The 25996-nt window shown below is 35.4% G+C and overlaps 1 protein-coding gene across 1 annotated transcript in view; it reads left to right on the top strand.

The window, feature by feature from the left end:
* LOC136884541 (probable 2-oxoadipate dehydrogenase complex component E1 homolog) overlaps window positions 1–25996 on the top strand; it is a 112844-nt gene that overhangs the window by 68958 nt on the left and 17890 nt on the right. The window contains exons 14-16 of the mRNA XM_067156792.2: window positions 15258–15414; window positions 20003–20205; window positions 23478–23598. Coding sequence (XP_067012893.2) covers window positions 15258–15414; window positions 20003–20205; window positions 23478–23598 — 481 coding nt within the window. The remainder of the gene's footprint in view (window positions 1–15257; window positions 15415–20002; window positions 20206–23477; window positions 23599–25996) is intronic.

Raw genomic sequence — 25996 nt, 5'->3', positions numbered from 1 at the left:
ATAAAGGTTGGATTCTATGATAGTGATAGTTTTTTGTGTGGGTATATTAGGATACATGTTTGTTATATCATATGTAGCTAGCTTGTAAAAATGTTCTATTCTAATATTCTTAGTAATGTTGCAAAAATCTATTGAGTTTTTTATGGTTTTGTTTGCTTGAAAAACATAATGTTTTTTGAGGAATTTTTGTATGTATTTGGATAATTTATAAATAGGGCTTGGTCTATAATTTATTATGGGTCTCATAGGAATGTTGTTTTTATGGATCTTAGGATAAGCTTTAGCTGTAGGTATCCCTGGATTCATAGTGGTTAATTTTGCAGTTTCCTGTTCGTTCATAAGAAAATTGGTGTTTTTTAGGAGAATTTTTAAGTTTTTCTGGATACTGTTAGTGGGATCTTTAGTCTTAATTTGAAAGGTTTCATCTTGAAAGCAGGTTTTTGTTTTTGTTATATATTCCTCTTTATCCATAATAACTGTAGTGTTTCCTTTATCTGCCTTTGTTACTATTAAGTTATTTTGCTGTATTTTATTTTTGAGTACCTTAATTTGTGTTTGGTTTGTGATATCTTGATTCTGAGGTTTTTGAGTGATCTTATCAACATATTGTGGTAGTGTTTTTTTGATTTCATATCTAATTTCATTTTGTTTTTCTTGGGGTATTTTATTTAGAGCATCTTCTGTTTCAGTAATAATGGTGGCTATGTTTTCAAATACTGAATAGTTTTTCCAGTTATGTTTTGGTCCCTTGCTCAGTATAATTGTTTCTTTTTCATTGAATGTTGTGTTAGTTAGGTTTTGGAGTGGGGGATGGAAAGTATGTTGGTTGTTATCAATAGAAACAGTAATATGTTGTCTATGTTGTGTATGGTTGGTTTGGTTTAGTGATGTCTTGAGTGCGTTAAGTTTCTTGTTTAAGGTATTCTGCTTCTGTATGGCTATGTTTTCTATCTTTTCGTTAGTTATTTGTTGGAAATTGCTCCAGTATGTGTGTGGTAGCTCATGTGAGGCTTTAAGGTGCGCTTCATACATTTGTGTGTTTAGGTGTTGTTTTTTCCTATACATGAATTTAATTTCTTCTTTCAGCCATATTCGATTGGTTTTGTTTTGGGTGTTTTGGGTTTGATATGTGCTTCTATGTTTATTATTATATTTCCTAAGAAATTTAGGAGTTAGATTATTAAGTAGGCATTGTTTTAAGAAAGTGATGTTTTTGACAATATTTGTGATCTTAATCTTCAGATTTTGATATCTGTGTGCTATTCTTCTTGCCTGGTTGGCTTTTCCACTGTTGTTTATAAGTTTCATTTCCGTATTGATGGATATTACTTTACATAAAAACAATATATATACAATTCTCCACCTTATCAATACGAGTTTATTTTACATTACAAATATTCAAGACTAGTTTCGACCCCTATGGGGTCATCCTCAGTTGACAATTGTAAATTGTTCATAAAAACATCACATAGTAAAAATTAGACTAGTTTAGGCTGATCATTAATGTTTGGTGTGTCTAGTACATGACTAGTGTGCATTGTTCATAGAGACACGTATTACCTTACTGCTACTACTATCCAATTTTAAGTTATATAGTATGGAATACAGATATGTTTGTGTAATTCTACAGTGACAAGTTCAAATATTTACAGAATTGGCTGTTGATTAGTCACAATGATATAATAGAACACAGGCTTGAACATTTTTGATTTAAGTATCAGTGCAATATCTTGCTTTTGTACATACTAGAAGCTAAATTCATTTTGTAAAGTCATTACATACTGATTGAAACTTAGTGTGAGGTTAAAATTGAATAAAAATATATGCTAATGTGGATATTAAAATATTGTTAAAATGGGCATATAATCAAAAACAGTGGTATGTATGCCACACATGTCTAGTATAAAAACTCATTACACTGGTGCTGTTAGTGTGCAGTACAGCATATACACTGATTTGGAATAAATGGATTTGTATATATATCGTTCCAACAAAGTGGATCCATAAAAATATAAGATGTATAGGTAATTAGTATTATAATGATCCACTGCAAATTAGGTAATGCTGTTGTTTATCTGAAGATCTATTGGCAGCTACAGATGTTAAAGTTATTAAAAATGTTAATGGAGCATGTTTTCTTCCGTAGACGCGATGTTTAAGATTGGTGGCATTAGTCAAATATGATGAAAGTTATGCGTCTTGGTGCGTTCTGGAAGCTGGTATGTTATGAGAAACCAAGGTGGAGTGTCTGGAAATAGAAATAAAAATGTGATAATGTTGTGGATAGAAAGTGTGATAGTGAAACGTATGTCGTTTACTTACGTAAAGTGCTGGAGCCGTGCGTTCTTAGTAGCTGCCTGTTGGGATCTGGTGCGCGTAGCTCTGAGATTGTAGTTAGCGGCGGTAGAGGGGAGGTTTGGGGGGATAGGTGGAGTGTTAGTAATAGGAGTGGGGTTGGAGGGGAGAGGGTTTTGAGGCGGTTGATTTGAACATATCGATTTTTGCTTGTTTATTCTTTTGATATAGAAATCTTTTAATAAGGGAATTACTGCATGAAAAAGAATGTTGTTTCTGTCTATACTTTCATTTAGGTTGGAGTTTGGATTCACATATTTGTCTAAATTTATATAAAATTCTTCTATTATACTGAGTAAGGGACTTTTTGGGTTCATGTTAAGGATTTGCATGTCGTTCTTAATGTCTGTGAAATTATGTTTTTGATCGTCAATATGCTGACCCATAGCTGAAAAATGTCTGTGTTTGACGGCGTTTACATGTTCATTATATCGTATTAAAAAACTTCTACCGGTAAGTCCTATATAGCTGGCTTGGCAGTCGTTACATTTTAGGCGATAGACTCCTGAATGATTGTATTTGTTTGTGTTATTAACTAATTTGGAATTATATAGTATGTTGGTGTTGTTGCGTGCTGTTTTGTATGCTATTTTTAGGCCTTGTTTTTTGAAGATGTTTGTTATGGGATGTATATGGTTATTGTTATAAGTAAACAGTGCATATTCTTTTTTATTTTTAGTGATTCTGGTTAACTTGGTTTTAGGTTGATTTTTGACTTTATTGATGATCCGGTTTATCATTTCTCTTTTGTATCCATTTTGTTTTGCTATTTCATGGATTGTGTTTAGTTCTTTATTTAGATTTTCTTTTGAAAGTGGAATGTTGTATGCTCTATGAATCATACTATAGTATGCAGCTCTTTTATGGGCATGTGGGTGGGTGGAGTCTATCTTTATTGTATTTGATGTATGGGTAGGTTTCCTATATATATTGTATGTTAGGTGGTTGTTATGTCTGGTTATGGATATATCTAAGTAGTTTATGGTGTTGTTGTGTTCAGTGTCCATGGTAAATTTAATGTGGGGATCTATTTTATTTAGTTGTTCTAGGATTATGTTTTCATTAGTATGTCTGTTGTCCATGATTATAAATGCATCATCGACAAACCTGCACCAATAGATTATATTTTCTATTTTTTTAATTTCTTGATGTTCTAAGTGATCCATATATATATCAGCTATTATGCCTGATATTGGTGATCCCATGGGTAATCCTTTTTGTTGATAAATAGTGTCATGGAACTTGAAATAGTTGTTATTGATAGCAAATTGTAGAAGTTTAATAAATTCATCTATTTCCAATTTGCTTAGCTTACTGTGGTTATAAAGGTTGGATTCTATGATAGTGATAGTTTTTTGTGTGGGTATATTAGGATACATGTTTGTTATATCATATGTAGCTAGCTTGTAAAAATGTTCTATTCTAATATTCTTAGTAATGTTTTTCTTAATTTTCTTATGAACGAACAGGAAACTGCAAAATTAACCACTATGAATCCAGGGATACCTACAGCTAAAGCTTATCCTAAGATCCATAAAAACAACATTCCTATGAGACCCATAATAAATTATAGACCAAGCCCTATTTATAAATTATCCAAATACATACAAAAATTCCTCAAAAAACATTATGTTTTTCAAGCAAACAAAACCATAAAAAACTCAATAGATTTTTGCAACATTACTAAGAATATTAGAATAGAACATTTTTACAAGCTAGCTACATATGATATAACAAACATGTATCCTAATATACCCACACAAAAAACTATCACTATCATAGAATCCAACCTTTATAACCACAGTAAGCTAAGCAAATTGGAAATAGATGAATTTATTAAACTTCTACAATTTGCTATCAATAACAACTATTTCAAGTTCCATGACACTATTTATCAACAAAAAGGATTACCCATGGGATCACCAATATCAGGCATAATAGCTGATATATATATGGATCACTTAGAACATCAAGAAATTAAAAAAATAGAAAATATAATCTATTGGTGCAGGTTTGTCGATGATGCATTTATAATCATGGACAACAGACATACTAATGAAAACATAATCCTAGAACAACTAAATAAAATAGATCCCCACATTAAATTTACCATGGACACTGAACACAACAACACCATAAACTACTTAGATATATCCATAACCAGACATAACAACCACCTAACATACAATATATATAGGAAACCTACCCATACATCAAATACAATAAAGATAGACTCCACCCACCCACATGCCCATAAAAGAGCTGCATACTATAGTTTGATTCATAGAGCATACAACATTCCACTTTCAAAAGAAAATCTAAATAAAGAACTAAACACAATCCATGAAATAGCAAAACAAAATGGATACAAAAGAGAAATGATAAACCGGATCATCAATAAAGTCAAAAATCAACCTAAAACCAAGTTAACCAGAATCACTAAAAATAAAAAAGAATATGCACTGTTTACTTATAACAATAACCATATACATCCCATAACAAACATCTTCAAAAAACAAGGCCTAAAAATAGCATACAAAACAGCACGCAACAACACCAACATACTATACAATTCCAAATTAGTTAATAACACAAACAAATACAATCATTCAGGAGTCTATCGCCTAAAATGTAACGACTGCCAAGCCAGCTATATAGGACTTACCGGTAGAAGTTTTTTAATACGATATAATGAACATGTAAACGCCGTCAAACACAGACATTTTTCAGCTATGGGTCAGCATATTGACGATCAAAAACATAATTTCACAGACATTAAGAACGACATGCAAATCCTTAACATGAACCCAAAAAGTCCCTTACTCAGTATAATAGAAGAATTTTATATAAATTTAGACAAATATGTGAATCCAAACTCCAACCTAAATGAAAGTATAGACAGAAACAACATTCTTTTTCATGCAGTAATTCCCTTATTAAAAGATTTCTATATCAAAAGAATAAACAAGCAAAAATCGATATGTTCAAATCAACCGCCTCAAAACCCTCTCCCCTCCAACCCCACTCCTATTACTAACACTCCACCTATCCCCCCAAACCTCCCCTCTACCGCCGCTAACTACAATCTCAGAGCTACGCGCACCAGATCCCAACAGGCAGCTACTAAGAACGCACGGCTCCAGCACTTTACGTAAGTAAACGACATACGTTTCACTATCACACTTTCTATCCACAACATTATCACATTTTTATTTCTATTTCCAGACACTCCACCTTGGTTTCTCATAACATACCAGCTTCCAGAACGCACCAAGACGCATAACTTTCATCATATTTGACTAATGCCACCAATCTTAAACATCGCGTCTACGGAAGAAAACATGCTCCATTAACATTTTTAATAACTTTAACATCTGTAGCTGCCAATAGATCTTCAGATAAACAACAGCATTACCTAATTTGCAGTGGATCATTATAATACTAATTACCTATACATCTTATATTTTTATGGATCCACTTTGTTGGAACGATATATATACAAATCCATTTATTCCAAATCAGTGTATATGCTGTACTGCACACTAACAGCACCAGTGTAATGAGTTTTTATACTAGACATGTGTGGCATACATACCACTGTTTTTGATTATATGCCCATTTTAACAATATTTTAATATCCACATTAGCATATATTTTTATTCAATTTTAACCTCACACTAAGTTTCAATCAGTATGTAATGACTTTACAAAATGAATTTAGCTTCTAGTATGTACAAAAGCAAGATATTGCACTGATACTTAAATCAAAAATGTTCAAGCCTGTGTTCTATTATATCATTGTGACTAATCAACAGCCAATTCTGTAAATATTTGAACTTGTCACTGTAGAATTACACAAACATATCTGTATTCCATACTATATAACTTAAAATTGGATAGTAGTAGCAGTAAGGTAATACGTGTCTCTATGAACAATGCACACTAGTCATGTACTAGACACACCAAACATTAATGATCAGCCTAAACTAGTCTAATTTTTACTATGTGATGTTTTTATGAACAATTTACAATTGTCAACTGAGGATGACCCCATAGGGGTCGAAACTAGTCTTGAATATTTGTAATGTAAAATAAACTCGTATTGATAAGGTGGAGAATTGTATATATATTGTTTTTATGTAAAGTAATATCCATCAATACGGAAATGAAACTTATAAACAACAGTGGAAAAGCCAACCAGGCAAGAAGAATAGCACACAGATATCAAAATCTGAAGATTAAGATCACAAATATTGTCAAAAACATCACTTTCTTAAAACAATGCCTACTTAATAATCTAACTCCTAAATTTCTTAGGAAATATAATAATAAACATAGAAGCACATATCAAACCCAAAACACCCAAAACAAAACCAATCGAATATGGCTGAAAGAAGAAATTAAATTCATGTATAGGAAAAAACAACACCTAAACACACAAATGTATGAAGCGCACCTTAAAGCCTCACATGAGCTACCACACACATACTGGAGCAATTTCCAACAAATAACTAACGAAAAGATAGAAAACATAGCCATACAGAAGTAGAATACCTTAAACAAGAAACTTAACGCACTCAAGACATCACTAAACCAAACCAACCATACACAACATAGACAACATATTACTGTTTCTATTGATAACAACCAACATACTTTCCATCCCCCACTCCAAAACCTAACTAACACAACATTCAATGAAAAAGAAACAATTATACTGAGCAAGGGACCAAAACATAACTGGAAAAACTATTCAGTATTTGAAAACATAGCCACCATTATTACTGAAACAGAAGATGCTCTAAATAAAATACCCCAAGAAAAACAAAATGAAATTAGATATGAAATCAAAAAAACACTACCACAATATGTTGATAAGATCACTCAAAAACCTCAGAATCAAGATATCACAAACCAAACACAAATTAAGGTACTCAAAAATAAAATACAGCAAAATAACTTAATAGTAACAAAGGCAGATAAAGGAAACACTACAGTTATTATGGATAAAGAGGAATATATAACAAAAACAAAAACCTGCTTTCAAGATGAAACCTTTCAAATTAAGACTAAAGATCCCACTAACAGTATCCAGAAAAACTTAAAAATTCTCCTAAAAAACACCAATTTTCTTATGAACGAACAGGAAACTGCAAAATTAACCACTATGAATCCAGGGATACCTACAGCTAAAGCTTATCCTAAGATCCATAAAAACAACATTCCTATGAGACCCATAATAAATTATAGACCAAGCCCTATTTATAAATTATCCAAATACATACAAAAATTCCTCAAAAAACATTATGTTTTTCAAGCAAACAAAACCATAAAAAACTCAATAGATTTTTGCAACATTACTAAGAATATTAGAATAGAACATTTTTACAAGCTAGCTACATATGATATAACAAACATGTATCCTAATATACCCACACAAAAAACTATCACTATCATAGAATCCAACCTTTATAACCACAGTAAGCTAAGCAAATTGGAAATAGATGAATTTATTAAACTTCTACAATTTGCTATCAATAACAACTATTTCAAGTTCCATGACACTATTTATCAACAAAAAGGATTACCCATGGGATCACCAATATCAGGCATAATAGCTGATATATATATGGATCACTTAGAACATCAAGAAATTAAAAAAATAGAAAATATAATCTATTGGTGCAGGTTTGTCGATGATGCATTTATAATCATGGACAACAGACATACTAATGAAAACATAATCCTAGAACAACTAAATAAAATAGATCCCCACATTAAATTTACCATGGACACTGAACACAACAACACCATAAACTACTTAGATATATCCATAACCAGACATAACAACCACCTAACATACAATATATATAGGAAACCTACCCATACATCAAATACAATAAAGATAGACTCCACCCACCCACATGCCCATAAAAGAGCTGCATACTATAGTATGATTCATAGAGCATACAACATTCCACTTTCAAAAGAAAATCTAAATAAAGAACTAAACACAATCCATGAAATAGCAAAACAAAATGGATACAAAAGAGAAATGATAAACCGGATCATCAATAAAGTCAAAAATCAACCTAAAACCAAGTTAACCAGAATCACTAAAAATAAAAAAGAATATGCACTGTTTACTTATAACAATAACCATATACATCCCATAACAAACATCTTCAAAAAACAAGGCCTAAAAATAGCATACAAAACAGCACGCAACAACACCAACATACTATACAATTCCAAATTAGTTAATAACACAAACAAATACAATCATTCAGGAGTCTATCGCCTAAAATGTAACGACTGCCAAGCCAGCTATATAGGACTTACCGGTAGAAGTTTTTTAATACGATATAATGAACATGTAAACGCCGTCAAACACAGACATTTTTCAGCTATGGGTCAGCATATTGACGATCAAAAACATAATTTCACAGACATTAAGAACGACATGCAAATCCTTAACATGAACCCAAAAAGTCCCTTACTCAGTATAATAGAAGAATTTTATATAAATTTAGACAAATATGTGAATCCAAACTCCAACCTAAATGAAAGTATAGACAGAAACAACATTCTTTTTCATGCAGTAATTCCCTTATTAAAAGATTTCTATATCAAAAGAATAAACAAGCAAAAATCGATATGTTCAAATCAACCGCCTCAAAACCCTCTCCCCTCCAACCCCACTCCTATTACTAACACTCCACCTATCCCCCCAAACCTCCCCTCTACCGCCGCTAACTACAATCTCAGAGCTACGCGCACCAGATCCCAACAGGCAGCTACTAAGAACGCACGGCTCCAGCACTTTACGTAAGTAAACGACATACGTTTCACTATCACACTTTCTATCCACAACATTATCACATTTTTATTTCTATTTCCAGACACTCCACCTTGGTTTCTCATAACATACCAGCTTCCAGAACGCACCAAGACGCATAACTTTCATCATATTTGACTAATGCCACCAATCTTAAACATCGCGTCTACGGAAGAAAACATGCTCCATTAACATTTTTAATAACTTTAACATCTGTAGCTGCCAATAGATCTTCAGATAAACAACAGCATTACCTAATTTGCAGTGGATCATTATAATACTAATTACCTATACATCTTATATTTTTATGGATCCACTTTGTTGGAACGATATATATACAAATCCATTTATTCCAAATCAGTGTATATGCTGTACTGCACACTAACAGCACCAGTGTAATGAGTTTTTATACTAGACATGTGTGGCATACATACCACTGTTTTTGATTATATGCCCATTTTAACAATATTTTAATATCCACATTAGCATATATTTTTATTCAATTTTAACCTCACACTAAGTTTCAATCAGTATGTAATGACTTTACAAAATGAATTTAGCTTCTAGTATGTACAAAAGCAAGATATTGCACTGATACTTAAATCAAAAATGTTCAAACCTGTGTTCTATTATATCATTGTGACTAATCAACAGCCAATTCTGTAAATATTTGAACTTGTCACTGTAGAATTACACAAACATATCTGTATTCCATACTATATAACTTAAAATTGGATAGTAGTAGCAGTAAGGTAATACGTGTCTCTATGAACAATGCACACTAGTCATGTACTAGACACACCAAACATTAATGATCAGCCTAAACTAGTCTAATTTTTACTATGTGATGTTTTTATGAACAATTTACAATTGTCAACTGAGGATGACCCCATAGGGGTCGAAACTAGTCTTGAATATTTGTAATGTAAAATAAACTCGTATTGATAAGGTGGAGAATTGTATATATATTGTTTTTATGTAAAGTAATATCCATCAATACGGAAATGAAACTTATAAACAACAGTGGAAAAGCCAACCAGGCAAGAAGAATAGCACACAGATATCAAAATCTGAAGATTAAGATCACAAATATTGTCAAAAACATCACTTTCTTAAAACAATGCCTACTTAATAATCTAACTCCTAAATTTCTTAGGAAATATAATAATAAACATAGAAGCACATATCAAACCCAAAACACCCAAAACAAAACCAATCGAATATGGCTGAAAGAAGAAATTAAATTCATGTATAGGAAAAAACAACACCTAAACACACAAATGTATGAAGCGCACCTTAAAGCCTCACATGAGCTACCACACACATACTGGAGCAATTTCCAACAAATAACTAACGAAAAGATAGAAAACATAGCCATACAGAAGCAGAATACCTTAAACAAGAAACTTAACGCACTCAAGACATCACTAAACCAAACCAACCATACACAACATAGACAACATATTACTGTTTCTATTGATAACAACCAACATACTTTCCATCCCCCACTCCAAAACCTAACTAACACAACATTCAATGAAAAAGAAACAATTATACTGAGCAAGGGACCAAAACATAACTGGAAAAACTATTCAGTATTTGAAAACATAGCCACCATTATTACTGAAACAGAAGATGCTCTAAATAAAATACCCCAAGAAAAACAAAATGAAATTAGACATGAAATCAAAAAAACACTACCACAATATGTTGATAAGATCACTCAAAAACCTCAGAATCAAGATATCACAAACCAAACACAAATTAAGGTACTCAAAAATAAAATACAGCAAAATAACTTAATAGTAACAAAGGCAGATAAAGGAAACACTACAGTTATTATGGATAAAGAGGAATATATAACAAAAACAAAAACCTGCTTTCAAGATGAAACCTTTCAAATTAAGACTAAAGATCCCACTAACAGTATCCAGAAAAACTTAAAAATTCTCCTAAAAAACACCAATTTTCTTATGAACGAACAGGAAACTGCAAAATTAACCACTATGAATCCAGGGATACCTACAGCTAAAGCTTATCCTAAGATCCATAAAAACAACATTCCTATGAGACCCATAATAAATTATAGACCAAGCCCTATTTATAAATTATCCAAATACATACAAAAATTCCTCAAAAAACATTATGTTTTTCAAGCAAACAAAACCATAAAAAACTCAATAGATTTTTGCAACATTACTAAGAATATTAGAATAGAACATTTTTACAAGCTAGCTACATATGATATAACAAACATGTATCCTAATATACCCACACAAAAAACTATCACTATCATAGAATCCAACCTTTATAACCACAGTAAGCTAAGCAAATTGGAAATAGATGAATTTATTAAACTTCTACAATTTGCTATCAATAACAACTATTTCAAGTTCCATGACACTATTTATCAACAAAAAGGATTACCCATGGGATCACCAATATCAGGCATAATAGCTGATATATATATGGATCACTTAGAACATCAAGAAATTAAAAAAATAGAAAATATAATCTATTGGTGCAGGTTTGTCGATGATGCATTTATAATCATGGACAACAGACATACTAATGAAAACATAATCCTAGAACAACTAAATAAAATAGATCCCCACATTAAATTTACCATGGACACTGAACACAACAACACCATAAACTACTTAGATATATCCATAACCAGACATAACAACCACCTAACATACAATATATATAGGAAACCTACCCATACATCAAATACAATAAAGATAGACTCCACCCACCCACATGCCCATAAAAGAGCTGCATACTATAGTATGATTCATAGAGCATACAACATTCCACTTTCAAAAGAAAATCTAAATAAAGAACTAAACACAATCCATGAAATAGCAAAACAAAATGGATACAAAAGAGAAATGATAAACCGGATCATCAATAAAGTCAAAAATCAACCTAAAACCAAGTTAACCAGAATCACTAAAAATAAAAAAGAATATGCACTGTTTACTTATAACAATAACCATATACATCCCATAACAAACATCTTCAAAAAACAAGGCCTAAAAATAGCATACAAAACAGCACGCAACAACACCAACATACTATACAATTCCAAATTAGTTAATAACACAAACAAATACAATCATTCAGGAGTCTATCGCCTAAAATGTAACGACTGCCAAGCCAGCTATATAGGACTTACCGGTAGAAGTTTTTTAATACGATATAATGAACATGTAAACGCCGTCAAACACAGACATTTTTCAGCTATGGGTCAGCATATTGACGATCAAAAACATAATTTCACAGACATTAAGAACGACATGCAAATCCTTAACATGAACCCAAAAAGTCCCTTACTCAGTATAATAGAAGAATTTTATATAAATTTAGACAAATATGTGAATCCAAACTCCAACCTAAATGAAAGTATAGACAGAAACAACATTCTTTTTCATGCAGTAATTCCCTTATTAAAAGATTTCTATATCAAAAGAATAAACAAGCAAAAATCGATATGTTCAAATCAACCGCCTCAAAACCCTCTCCCCTCCAACCCCACTCCTATTACTAACACTCCACCTATCCCCCCAAACCTCCCCTCTACCGCCGCTAACTACAATCTCAGAGCTACGCGCACCAGATCCCAACAGGCAGCTACTAAGAACGCACGGCTCCAGCACTTTACGTAAGTAAACGACATACGTTTCACTATCACACTTTCTATCCACAACATTATCACATTTTTATTTCTATTTCCAGACACTCCACCTTGGTTTCTCATAACATACCAGCTTCCAGAACGCACCAAGACGCATAACTTTCATCATATTTGACTAATGCCACCAATCTTAAACATCGCGTCTACGGAAGAAAACATGCTCCATTAACATTTTTAATAACTTTAACATCTGTAGCTGCCAATAGATCTTCAGATAAACAACAGCATTACCTAATTTGCAGTGGATCATTATAATACTAATTACCTATACATCTTATATTTTTATGGATCCACTTTGTTGGAACGATATATATACAAATCCATTTATTCCAAATCAGTGTATATGCTGTACTGCACACTAACAGCACCAGTGTAATGAGTTTTTATACTAGACATGTGTGGCATACATACCACTGTTTTTGATTATATGCCCATTTTAACAATATTTTAATATCCACATTAGCATATATTTTTATTCAATTTTAACCTCACACTAAGTTTCAATCAGTATGTAATGACTTTACAAAATGAATTTAGCTTCTAGTATGTACAAAAGCAAGATATTGCACTGATACTTAAATCAAAAATGTTCAAGCCTGTGTTCTATTATATCATTGTGACTAATCAACAGCCAATTCTGTAAATATTTGAACTTGTCACTGTAGAATTACACAAACATATCTGTATTCCATACTATATAACTTAAAATTGGATAGTAGTAGCAGTAAGGTAATACGTGTCTCTATGAACAATGCACACTAGTCATGTACTAGACACACCAAACATTAATGATCAGCCTAAACTAGTCTAATTTTTACTATGTGATGTTTTTATGAACAATTTACAATTGTCAACTGAGGATGACCCCATAGGGGTCGAAACTAGTCTTGAATATTTGTAATGTAAAATAAACTCGTATTGATAAGGTGGAGAATTGTATATATATTGTTTTTATGTAAAGTAATATCCATCAATACGGAAATGAAACTTATAAACAACAGCACATACCACTTAGTCGAGCAGCTCTCCTTCTTTCTCTCTCAATTCTTCCCAGCCCAAACTTTGCAACAATTTTGTAACGCTACTCTTTTGTCGTAAATCACCTAGAACAGAACTTTGTTTTCCTCTTCTTTATCGTGTTTAATAGACATCAATCCTCCTTAATGTTCTTTAAAACGAGGTCATTTGTTTTCTATCGATCCAACATTTTTTTGTAATTCTTCTCCAAAACCATGTTTCCCCAGCCTCAAGTTTTGTTTTTCATGTTTCCCTAATGTTCAGGTTTCGCATCCATACAGTAGCACACTCCAAACAAGGTCTTGAGAAATGATTTTCTGGTCTCCAAACTGAGATGGTTGTTTAACAAAGTTTTCCTTATTTTGGAAGGCTTGTTTTGATACCACTATTCTTCTCTTCTTTTCTGAAAGGGACCTGTCATCAGAAGTAATTACACTACCCAAATAGGAGAATTCTGTGACTTGTTCTATTGGTGTATCCTTTAATTTGAAGTTGTTTCTAACTCTAGGCTTCTTTTTGTCTACTATCATGAATTTTGTTTTCTTTATATTTAGTTTTAGTTTACATTTTCCTAAGGATTTGTTGAATGTGCTTAGCACCTTACTCATATCCTTTTCAGAATGAGCTAAGATAGCAATATCATCTGCATACGACCCTCTGTAAGTTATTGGAACATCGTGATCATTGATAGTAGGGGTAAAGGTCCATAACTCCGAAGATGTTGGGTTTGCAACCAGTGTTTATAGGACCTTTCTTCCTTCATTTGTTGTGCGTGGAATTTTTTTCAAGGACACCCTGCAAAATCACACAGAGCAATCACTCATCATCATCATTATCCTTCTTTCCCCTTATCCAGCTTGTGCCAGGTCGGGGCATTACGGCACTCCTCCACCTTCCTCCCTCCTTCCACCATTCTTCCATCATTTTATCCCAGTCCAGGTTTCTTCCTCTTGCTCTCTTCCCCTCAAACTTCATCTCCATCATCTGCTTTGGTAATTGTTTCTCCTCCAAACCATCCAAACCATCTTAGTTTACTCCTATCAAATCTCTCATTTAGATTTTCCATTCTGACCTCCTTTCTCACATCTTTGTTTCTCACTCTGTCTTTCCTCTCATACTTCTTAGGTATTTCATTTCACTGGCCTGAATTCTACTCGCCTCCCTACTTGTCATTGTTCAGGTCAATATGGAAGCAATTACTACTGTTTTTTTTAAACAGTGCACAGAAAGTGTGGCATCTAAAAATGTATGGAATGTGTAACAAACTGTTTCCAGATGGGAAAATAGTTATTTGCTGCATATTTTCATTTTAATTTACTGTGAGCCTACTGCAACTTCTCCTTGCAGATTGCCAACAGCACGCTGTCGGAAGAAGCTGTTCTCGCCTTTGAATATGGCATGAGCATTGAGAGCCCCAACAAGCTCATCATCTGGGAGGCTCAGTTTGGAGACTTCTTCAATGGGGCCCAGATACAAATAGACACCTTCGTCACCAGCGGAGAAAGTAATGAATTAATTCAAATCTTATCTAGAATTTTTAGAAACATCTTTCATTTAGAACCAATGCATTGATTTGTATTGACTAAGAAGGACCAGTTAAATGTCATCTTTTTACTGTACAGTCAATACAAACAATACAAATACTATTAGATTCCTATATAGCAAAATTAAATATGACCCCTTGCACACAAAGGGACAATGGAAATTTTATAGCAGATCTGAACAAACTTGTCTGTGGTGTAAAAATTGCATTCTTATGTTTTGACTTTTGCACTACCTATGGGTTTTCTTAACAAACTAAGTTATGCAGCAGTTCGAGTCCTCTCCACTCGATGTCATGAAAACTTTGTACAGTTGATAAGAAAGTTAGTGAAAGCTGTAATTGTGTTTTTTTAATAACAACAGTCAAGTATTGCACTTAGAGGCATGAACTCATTTTTTTAATGCTTAGTATTTTATGCAAATTTTATAACTACAAAGAACTCAAAAATGAAAAATCCAACTTTAGGTCCCTTTCCACGCAGTAGGTCACAAATACAGTAGAATTGATTTGGCACCCATTTGTATAAAGGTCCTTTTTCATAACTCATGGCAACTGTGTTGTATCTTCTGATAAAGCAGCAGCAATGTAAATTCATTATAAGTGTCTGAAGGCTGCTGGAATATGTTTTTCAATGTTAGCAACATATTGGGTGCTAACTTTAATTTGATCCAAATTCTGGGTCCCATATTTTATAGCATTTGTCCCACTTTACATTTCTGAAAACACCTAAGCAGGCCTCGCTGTACATTAATAACACAATTGTTCGGCAAGTCTCATCCTTCAAAAACCTTAGGACTATAGTGAATAAGAATTGCGATCCCTTGACTGAAATCTTATCTAGAAATGGGCAAGCCAAACATTTGTTCAACAGAATGAGGGCCCTCTTCACCAGTAGGGATCTCAACCTTCAGCTCCGAGTTCACATATTGCCTTCTGTATGGTTTTGAAGGCTGAACGCCCAGTTGTTTGCTGGGGAAGTGGATTGAAGCTTTTGAGATGTGCAGAAGAATGCTTTGAATATTCTGGTTAGAAAGGAAGATCAATGAGGAAGTCCTCAACTTGTTAAATAAGAAAAAAAAAGAGGTTCTAACAACCATCAAGGAGCGAAAGCTCAGGCACATCATGAGAGGTGAATGATATGAACTTCTCCAGCTCATCATCGAGGGGAAAATTTAAGAAAAACGGTTTGTGGGGAGTCAGAGAAATTCGTGGTTTAAAGACCTGCACCGCCAGTATGGACAAACTCCTACTGACATTATAATAATTTATTTATTATTATTATCATTATAAATATAATAATAATAATAATAATAATAATAATAATAATAATAATAATAATAATAATAATAATAATAATAATAATTAATAATAATAATAATCAGAGTGTAAAATTTCAACTGAAAATTCATTTGAGCACTTTTATTATGTTCAGATAAAATAAATGCATTGTTATACAAATTATTTTTGTTTAAGATTTTGTGGTTTGGGAAATATTAAAAGAAAATGATGGATTTGGTACTTTTTGGCACTGAAACTCTAAATACCTTCACCTGAAAGACATAAATTTCACTGCAGTCATCAGAATCTTCAATAAAACTGACTGTATTTAGTTATACAATAATTAGATTTAAGGTATTTACAGTGAAGGCATAGATTATTTAAATAATATTAAATAAAATTGAACAAAACAATGAAAATAATGCAAAGTACCAGTACTGAACTTAGGGAATTATGATTGTGGTTTGTGTCTAAAGAACATGAATATAGTAAATAACTTGTGAACTAGACAATGGATAATATTATCCAGTACACTGACAACACCACAATCACTTCTAGCTTTATATTTAATCGTCATTTTCTTTGAAACACGCGTACATTGTGTCTTTTGATTAGGCCTATCGATGCCTTTCTGGTGATACAACATCAATATACGAAGCAATTTAATTTTTGAGAAACAGCATCTTTATTCTCCCAGAAGGCACCGTGAAAAACGCTACTATTTCTTGTTCTGTTGAATCACGGGCTCTACAAAACTCACCGACATTTTGGAAATAAGCAATTTTTGGTTTAACACTCGCTTTGCTCTCGTATTTTTGCCAATACCCTCTTCCTTGCTTTATTTACTTCTTCAGGAGTATCACAGTACTCATCTGAGATATCTGATTCCATACTTTTGAAAAACAAATAACACATAGTAACAAAACCAACTTCGTAAGAAAACTGTCACTTCACGTCCTGTAAACATAGCGCGGCAATTTTGCTGCTGTTCACGTGACCCAAAATGGCCTCTCATTGGCTGCACGGATACGGTACGTATTGGCACATTCAGGGCACAGGATTTGGTACTTACTGGTATCAAACAAGATTTTTAATGCCCTGTTTGATATGGATTTAGGTCATTTTGGCTATTTCTTTTTCTTTCGTATGATGGAGCTACCTACCAACGTACATTTTCCGTCATAATATCAATTTCGATTTTTTAAAAATTTTATTTGGTACCTTGTGGAAATAAGCTTCACAATTGTGAAACACACTGTAACTTCCAGAATGGTAATAGGCACGAGAACAATTGAGAATATTCTATACATTATAACCTATGTATTATACATGCTAGAATTTTCACGAAGATATATTTCGTAATGTAACTTTCTAGAAGCCTGGCCACGTGTTAGTTGACATGCCGAGGTAGGCTCTCAGTAGTCATCTGTTTTCAACTGTGTTTCATAGTTGTAATCTCCATGTGCAGTGATTGATAGTTCTTTTTAATAATGGTGGCTTTGTTGATATTCTCGAAGTGAAGTGTTTTGTTGCGATACTCTGATTAAGGTTATGTATGTGTTAATTTGTGAATATATGTGAATAAAATTAACTGTACCAGCTGACAGCATCTCATGTGCGCCTGTGTGGCTACGTTAGGAGGAGAGTAGAATTCAAGTGAGCGAAATGAAATACCTAAGAGGTGTGATGGGAAAGACAAATTGAGAAATGAAGATGTGAGAAAGGAAATCACAATAGAGAAACTAAATGAGAGAATTGATTGGAATAAATTAAGTTGGTTTGGGGATGTAAAGAGAATGGAGGAGAAAAGAATACCAAAACAGATAATGAAGATGAAGTTCAAGGGGAAGAGAGGGAGACGTAGAACAAGGGGGAATGCAAGAAAAAGAAACCTGGACTGGGACAAAATGATGCAAGTGGAATGTTGGAAGGCGAGAGGAATGTGAAGAAGTCTCATAAATGCCCCAACCCGGCAAGAAAATGGGAAAGGGGGATGATGACTGGTGGTACTTGCTTTCCGGTACAATTCCAAAAGTTAGCTGCTAATATGGCCTTGTCAGTTGCTTATCAGGTCTTGCACTGTACACGGATGATCGAGTCGAGGCAGGTGGCTGGGATCCTGGACAGCCCCTTTTCTCTTGGTTGATCTTGCTGTGTGGCACTTCCACTCTTGTACGGTTTAACGTCTCCCACACTGTATAGGGCAGGTCATCACCAGGTGCCAGGTCGTCTTTTGCTGGGATGTCGTGCTTAGCTGGCTCGCTTCTCCACTTGGCGATGTGCTTTGCTTCCTGTGATCTGTCCAGGAACCGTGTTTGACACAGGAAACTCTTCCTGGATGATGCGGGCCAATGTCTTGGAAATCTGTCTCATGCTTTGTCATCTTCATAGCTGAAACAAGGTCCCTTTGGATGTGAGGTCGGTCTATCATGATGAGTGGGTACAGTTTCTGTAATAGGATTGGCTTCAAGCACCCAGGCACGATCCATGCAGTTTCATTAACAGTAACATTGCTTTGCATGAGCAGAGGCCTTCCATACTCTGAGGCAGACGTGTTTAGTGCCAGGGCTGATGTTCTTAGTGTCCATGGGTCGGCTCCCCAGGCTTTGCTTGTCATCTTCCTGATGATGTTTCAAGCAGACACTTTACTCATGGTATTGGCACATTGCTGCCTGGTTGTAGTGGCGATGGTGGTTATTGCTTTAAGAGGAAGTACACCTGGGCAACCATCCTTTATTAAGAGTAATCAGAGAGAAAGTGTGGAGGGGATTCAACACTTCATAAAATGAAGGTATCAAACAAAAAATGACAAGGGCCACGAAGGGCATGAAAATGAAAGACTCCCTAGTCCATGATACCTAATACCGTTGGAGTCGAAAAGAACAAGAGTTGACCAAGGGAGGTCAGATAGGATAGATGAAAGTGAGGAGCCTGGCACAAATAAGGGGAAGCAATGCCAGGACTCAGCCGAGGGCCCCGTGGTCGCCAATGCACACTCCCCAAGTTAAGAGCCCCGTGGGGCCCCTTTAGTCACTTTTACGACAGTCAGGGGAGTCAGAGGATACAGTATATACCAGGGGAATTGTTTGAAGTTTCACTACCAAATCCAACATTTCCTGTGTAACAAGTTGATATATAAAAGTAATTTACCATTTTTCTGTGTCACTTTGGCTACAATGAAGGAAATAAAATATACACTAATAGTTCCACATCCTTTATTGTCTCCTCAGATTAAACAATTTCAAGTTCGTTGTTATTCTGTTTGTTGTAGCTAAGTGGCTGTCCTGCAATAGTCTTGTGATGTTACTGCCCCACGGTTATGACGGAGCAGGACCCGAACATTCTTCTTGTCGTATGGAGCGGTTCTTACAGCTGTGCGACTCCAAGGAATCGTATCCAGATGGTGATGATGTCAATATCCATATCGCAAATCCTACAACGCCAGCCCAGTACTTCCATCTGCTAAGAAGACAGGTAAGCGCTTCTCTGTGGACAGAGTGCTGTTGCTTAGTAGTGGTGAAAAAGTGCAGCTGGCCAACTATTCTCTTTATAAGATAAAAAATGGAAGCAGTACAACCCTTTGAAGGAAGAGGGTATCGGCAAGAAGAAGAGAACGGCCACAGAGGGCGTGAAAATGAAAAACTCACTATCCTCTGAACATTATAGCCGATTTTGACTCTATCTGGTGACTATGTGCAGCAACACAGACGTCCAGCCAATTCCAAACTGAGTGAGATCTCAAAACCTAGTTGCCTACTACATTGTGTACATTCAGCATTACAATGCTAGAAAGAAAGATGTTCCACCTATTCAATGCAATAATATTGTTGCATGATTTAAAAAAAATTTTTTTTTTGCTAGTTGCTTTATGTCGCACCGACACAGATAGGTCTTATGGCGATGATAGGACAGGAAATAGCTAGGAGTGGGAAGGAAGCGGCCATGGGCTTAATTAAGGTACAGCCCTAGCATTTGCCTGGTGTGAAAATGGGAAACCACGGAAAACCATTTTCAAAGCTGCCAATAGTGGGGTTTGAATCTACTATCTCCCGAATACTGGATACTGGCTGCACTTAAGCGACTGCAGCTATCGAGTTCGGTGTTGCACGAATTAATGTAGCAACATATTTAATATGTTATGGGACCGGTTTCGACATATGTTCATGTCATCATCAGCCGACACAAAAATGGCAAGAAGTCAACACAATTGTAACACTTATGACACTTTTCTTGAATTAAAAATAGAAGTTCATGTAGAGGTTCTTGAGCACTCTTGCTGTAGATCTTGAGGTTAAAAAAATGTGTCGGCTGATGGACATATGTCGAAACCAGTCCCATAACATATTACGTATGTTGCTACATTAATTCGTGCAACAATATTGTAATTATTAGTTCAATACGGATCAGTGATGAAGTTTTTAACTTTAAATACATTCAGCATGTCGTTAAGCTACTTCGCTCGGTGTGTATGATATTCAGTATGGTTCGCGATCAAGTGCATTTTCTTTATTAATTTGTGTTTTTCATATTCGTATTTCTAGTCTTTACCTCTTTAGTATAGTATAACATAGTGTACAGTTTAGCATAGTGAAAATTAGTAAGGTTTAATAGTTCATTGTAGCTGTAGTTTTATTTACATCGATGTGTTGGTTAGTGTATAATTCGCATATGTACACCACGTCTTGGTGTAGTTCATGAAGGACGAGCAGCAAGTTAGTGACTCTGAGATAAGAGGAGTGTTTCCTTTGTAGGGGTTAACTTCCTTGCTGTGTCAGCCATAAGCCGAGAGTAATTTGTTACTACTTTTATTCTTAATAATGTATTCTCATCTTAGTGTCAGATGTTGTTTGTAAGTGTAGTTTTTGTGAATTTGTTTTCACTCATGATTCATTAGTTTTTCTATTACATTTTACATACCAGGCAAATGCTGAGGCTGTCCCTTAATTCAGGCCACAATCCCTTCCTTTCTTTCCTATCCAATCATTGCCATAAGAATCTCTCTCTCGTCTTCTATGCTCAAAAAAATCTATCCGTAATTCTATGCTTGTATGTGTAGCAAAGAAAGTGTACGAGTGAGAATTTTTCTTGTGGTTACAGGCCAGACTTGTCTCAGATTTTTACGTTTTTATTTATTTCAAAGTTGAACAATTGGAAAACAAATTCTGTGAAAACAGGGGTAGTTAGTTTAGTGGTTGGAAAACAGAATGCCATTTGTCGCAATAATAGCAACGCCCTCGCCGTTTGACCACTGCTACAGTTATAGGGTGAGGGAGGGGTCACCCAAAATTGGTCAACAAATTCTTGAGGGCAAAATAAAGCCAATTGCAGAAAAAAAAATAGAAACAATTCTTAATTCAGATGTTTTGTATAGTGCTGCTGTTATAATTAAATGTATAGTATTTTTCTTTATAAATTAAGACAGAATATTTACAAAAATTAGAATATTTACAACAGTGTGTAATATTTTATTCACTGTTGGAGGTGCACATGGTCCTGAGGTTCACTCAGCCTACACCAAAAATGAGTACCAGGTTAATTCCTGGGGCCAAAGGCGGCCAGGCATGGAGCTAACCACTCTACCACATCAAGAGCCGAGGTTACAGATAGCGGAAGCCTTTACCTTCCACCTTCATGGCCTGTATGGAGATGACTTTGCTTTGCTTCTTTTAATCATATTTTATTACAAATTTTTTAAACTAAAAATAAATGATGTAATTTACACATTGGTATTCTATCATAATAATAATAATAATAATAATAATAATAATAATAATAATAATAATAATAATAATAATAATAATAATAAACCCCATGGCACTACAGCCCTTGAAGGGGTTACCAAGCTATCGCTGCTCAGTCCGAAGGCCTGCAGATTGTGAGGTGTCGTGTGGTCAGCATGACGAATCATCTCAGCCATTATTCTTGGCTTTCTAGACCGGGGCCGCTATCTCACCACCAGACAGCTCCTCAATTCTAATCACATAGGCTGAGTGGACCTCGAACCAGCCCTCAGGTCTAGGTAAAAATCCCTGACCTGGCCGGGAATAATAATAATAATAATAATAATAATAATAATAATAATAATAATAATAACAATAATAATAACAATAATAATGTGTGTGGCCTGGTGCAGGTCTTCCAAATTGACACCTCATGATAGGCTACCTGCACGTCTGTGAGGATGGGACCCTGCCTGTGAAGAATTCTAATGCTGAAGACGGCTCACACACCCAGTAAATGATAATCCCCAGCCTGTTTCCAGTTTCAACTAGATCGGGAATGGAAGGAATGAAGCCCCATCTAGCAACAAGGATAGGAAATGTGCCGAAGCCTGTTGCTCTCCTCTGGGGCAATGATTAACAACTGACAGATGAAATGAAATGATATTGGAGAGTGTTGCTGGAATGAAAGATGGCAGGGAAAACTGGAGTACATGGAAAAAAACCTGTCCTGCCTCTCCTTTGTCCAGCACAAATCTCACTTGGAGTGACCTGGATTTGAACTACAGAATCCAGCGGTGAGAGGCTGCCTGAGCCATGGAGGCCCATCTCTTGTTAACAAAAAATGACAATGACACAAACTGTTGAAAATATTGACTTATCTCTTTATTTTTGTTATAGATCAGCCTCCGAAAGTTTAAATGACTTTGGTGATGCCATAGTTTTGGCCTCCCCTTGTTAGTTTCTAGTTATATCTGAGGTCACAGTAATGTTTTGCACTTATGTCAGCTTTGTACTTCATTGCAGATGCTGAGGAATTTCAGGAAGCCCTTGGTGATCGTCACTCCAAAGACACTACTCAGGTTACCAGAGGTGACGTCCAGTTTTGCTGAGATGGCCCCAGAAACAACCTTCATTCCTGTCATAGGTAAGTTCACATCACGAATTACTAATCAAGTGGACAATTTTTTTAAATAGTTTTGTATAACAAGGGCCCATCGGTATTGCACTGAAGATTATTGTACTCCCTTGTTTGGAATGAATACTAGTACATTATTCCCATGCTCTTAGCTAAAGTATACAGTCCTGGTAATGAGTCTGTGTTTAGTGATGGTTGTGGAGGTAACTGATTTAAAGGAAATAAAACTGAGCAACCATGCTCTCGTAACTCTAACTGGCAGCAAAATGGTATTACTTTTTTTGCTATTTACTTTACGTCGCACCGACACAGATAGGTCTTATGGTGACGATAGGATAGGAAAGGCCTAGGAATCGGAAGGAAGTGGCCGTGGCCTTAATTAAGGTGGAGCCCCAGCATTTGCCTGGTGTGAAAATGGGAAAACACAGAAAACCATCTTCAGGGCTGCCGACAGTAGGGTTTGAACCCACTATCTCCTGGATGCAAGATCACAGCCACGCGCCCCTAATGGTGGTGGTGGTGGTGATTATTGTTTTAGGAGGAAGTACGACTAGGCAACCATCCTCTTTCCAGAGGGAAAAAATGGAAGAGATCCGACACTTCGAAAAATGATCGGCCAAAGGAAGACAATGGCCATGAAAGATGCGAAAATGTAAGACTCCCTAGCCCTCGGAAACCTAATAGCATTGGGGTCGGAAAAGAACAAGAGTTTTCCAAGAGTGGTCGGATAGGATAGATGAAAGTGAGGAGCCTGGCACAAGTAAGTGGAAGCAATGCCAGGACTCAGCTAAGGCCCCCATGGTCGCCAACCCACGCTCTAAAGTTCAGAGCTCCTGGACCCCCTTTTAGTCGCCTCTTACGACAGGCAGTTGATACCATGGGCGTTATTCTACAGTCCCTACCTACAGGGGGAGCGCGCCCCTTACCGCACGGCCAACTCGCCCGATGGCAACAAAATGGAAGAGGTCCGACACTCTGAGAATGAAGGTTCAGAAAAAGGTATGTGTAAATTTCTGTGTGACACAGGAAAGCATAGAATCGTGGATATATATTTGGGCTTAGACGACTAGAGAGAGCGAGTACAGATTCTTTGGTTGTTCCCCTTTTAGTAGCCTCTTACGATATACAGGGGTACAGACAATCCATCCTTTCACTCCATCCACAGGGGAGATAAAGAGTTCCATTAAATCAAAAGAAATATGTAGCATCATGATCTACATTCAATAGTCTGGCTCCATAGCTAAATGGTTAGCGTGGTGGCCTTTGGTCACAGGGGTCCCGGGTTTGATTCCCGGCAGGGTCGGGAATTTTAACAATCATTGGTTAATTTCACTGGCACTGGGGCTGGGTGTATGTGTCGTCTTCATCATCATTCCATCCTCATCACGACGCGCAGGTCACCTACGGGTGTCAAATAGAAAGACCTGCACCTGGCGAGCCGAACATGTCCTCGGACACTCCCGGCACTAAAAGCCATACGCCATTTCATTTTTACGTTCAATAGTATGGCAGCTGATCCAGCACACAACATTCCATGCCCTGTCACAAGATAACACCACCCATCGACAAAACGCGCTGATTTAGCACACAATTTTATGGCCATAAATATTTCCACGATATGTATTATGACAAAAATTCTGCTGTCTTCGGTGACGATACCGTGTGTATGGGGTTTTGCTGTGATCTAGTCAAAATGCCAGTCAAAGCGTGGAAACTCGTTTAAAATACGGTGCCATTTGTGTGATCTGGCACACGTTAACCTCTCAACGTGGAGTGCCGTACACTGCACGCAAGTAGCAGCTTCTGATTTGTGCTTCTATCTAGCGAATATTTCTAGAACTACTACAAATGTAGTAAGCTATAACTGTACACGAAGCATCAGTCTTTCATTTCGTGCATATATTTATTGAGTATTTATCGATTACATATGATACATTGCGTCTGTAAAACCAACAAGTTCTGTTGTTGATATCATGGCAGCTAAATGTCTTTTTGTGATCGCAAATTTGAAAATTAACGATGTTTTACCAAATGATGATACGGAAAGTTTAGTTTTGTTAAGCAAGGACTAGGATATAGATTTTGAGAGTGAAAGTAGTGATTGTGATATTGATGTTGCTTTTGATACACAGGAAAATATCGGCCGTAATGTTATTGATGGTGGGTTTGTGTGAGAAGACATAGATAACTACAGAGGCCAAAGGGAAATGTTTACGCAAAAATTATGGGTCTCAGAATGCTGCAAATAACTGCTCATGTCCCGTGTGAAAAATTTCAGTTGTTTTCTATTGTCAAGTTCGTAAAGATGATAGTAGTATTGGCAGATATTTATGCACAACATCGTGTGCGGTCACACGGCATGATATTTCTGTTCCGATCGAGGGTAAATGAATGTGTACCGGTTTCT

This window comes from Anabrus simplex, chromosome 12 (genome assembly GCF_040414725.1).
Source record: "Anabrus simplex isolate iqAnaSimp1 chromosome 12, ASM4041472v1, whole genome shotgun sequence".
Classification (NCBI taxonomy): Eukaryota; Metazoa; Arthropoda; class Insecta; order Orthoptera; family Tettigoniidae; genus Anabrus; species Anabrus simplex.
The sequence above is the reverse complement of the archived record's forward strand: the minus strand, read 5'-3'. Positions and strand labels throughout refer to the sequence as shown.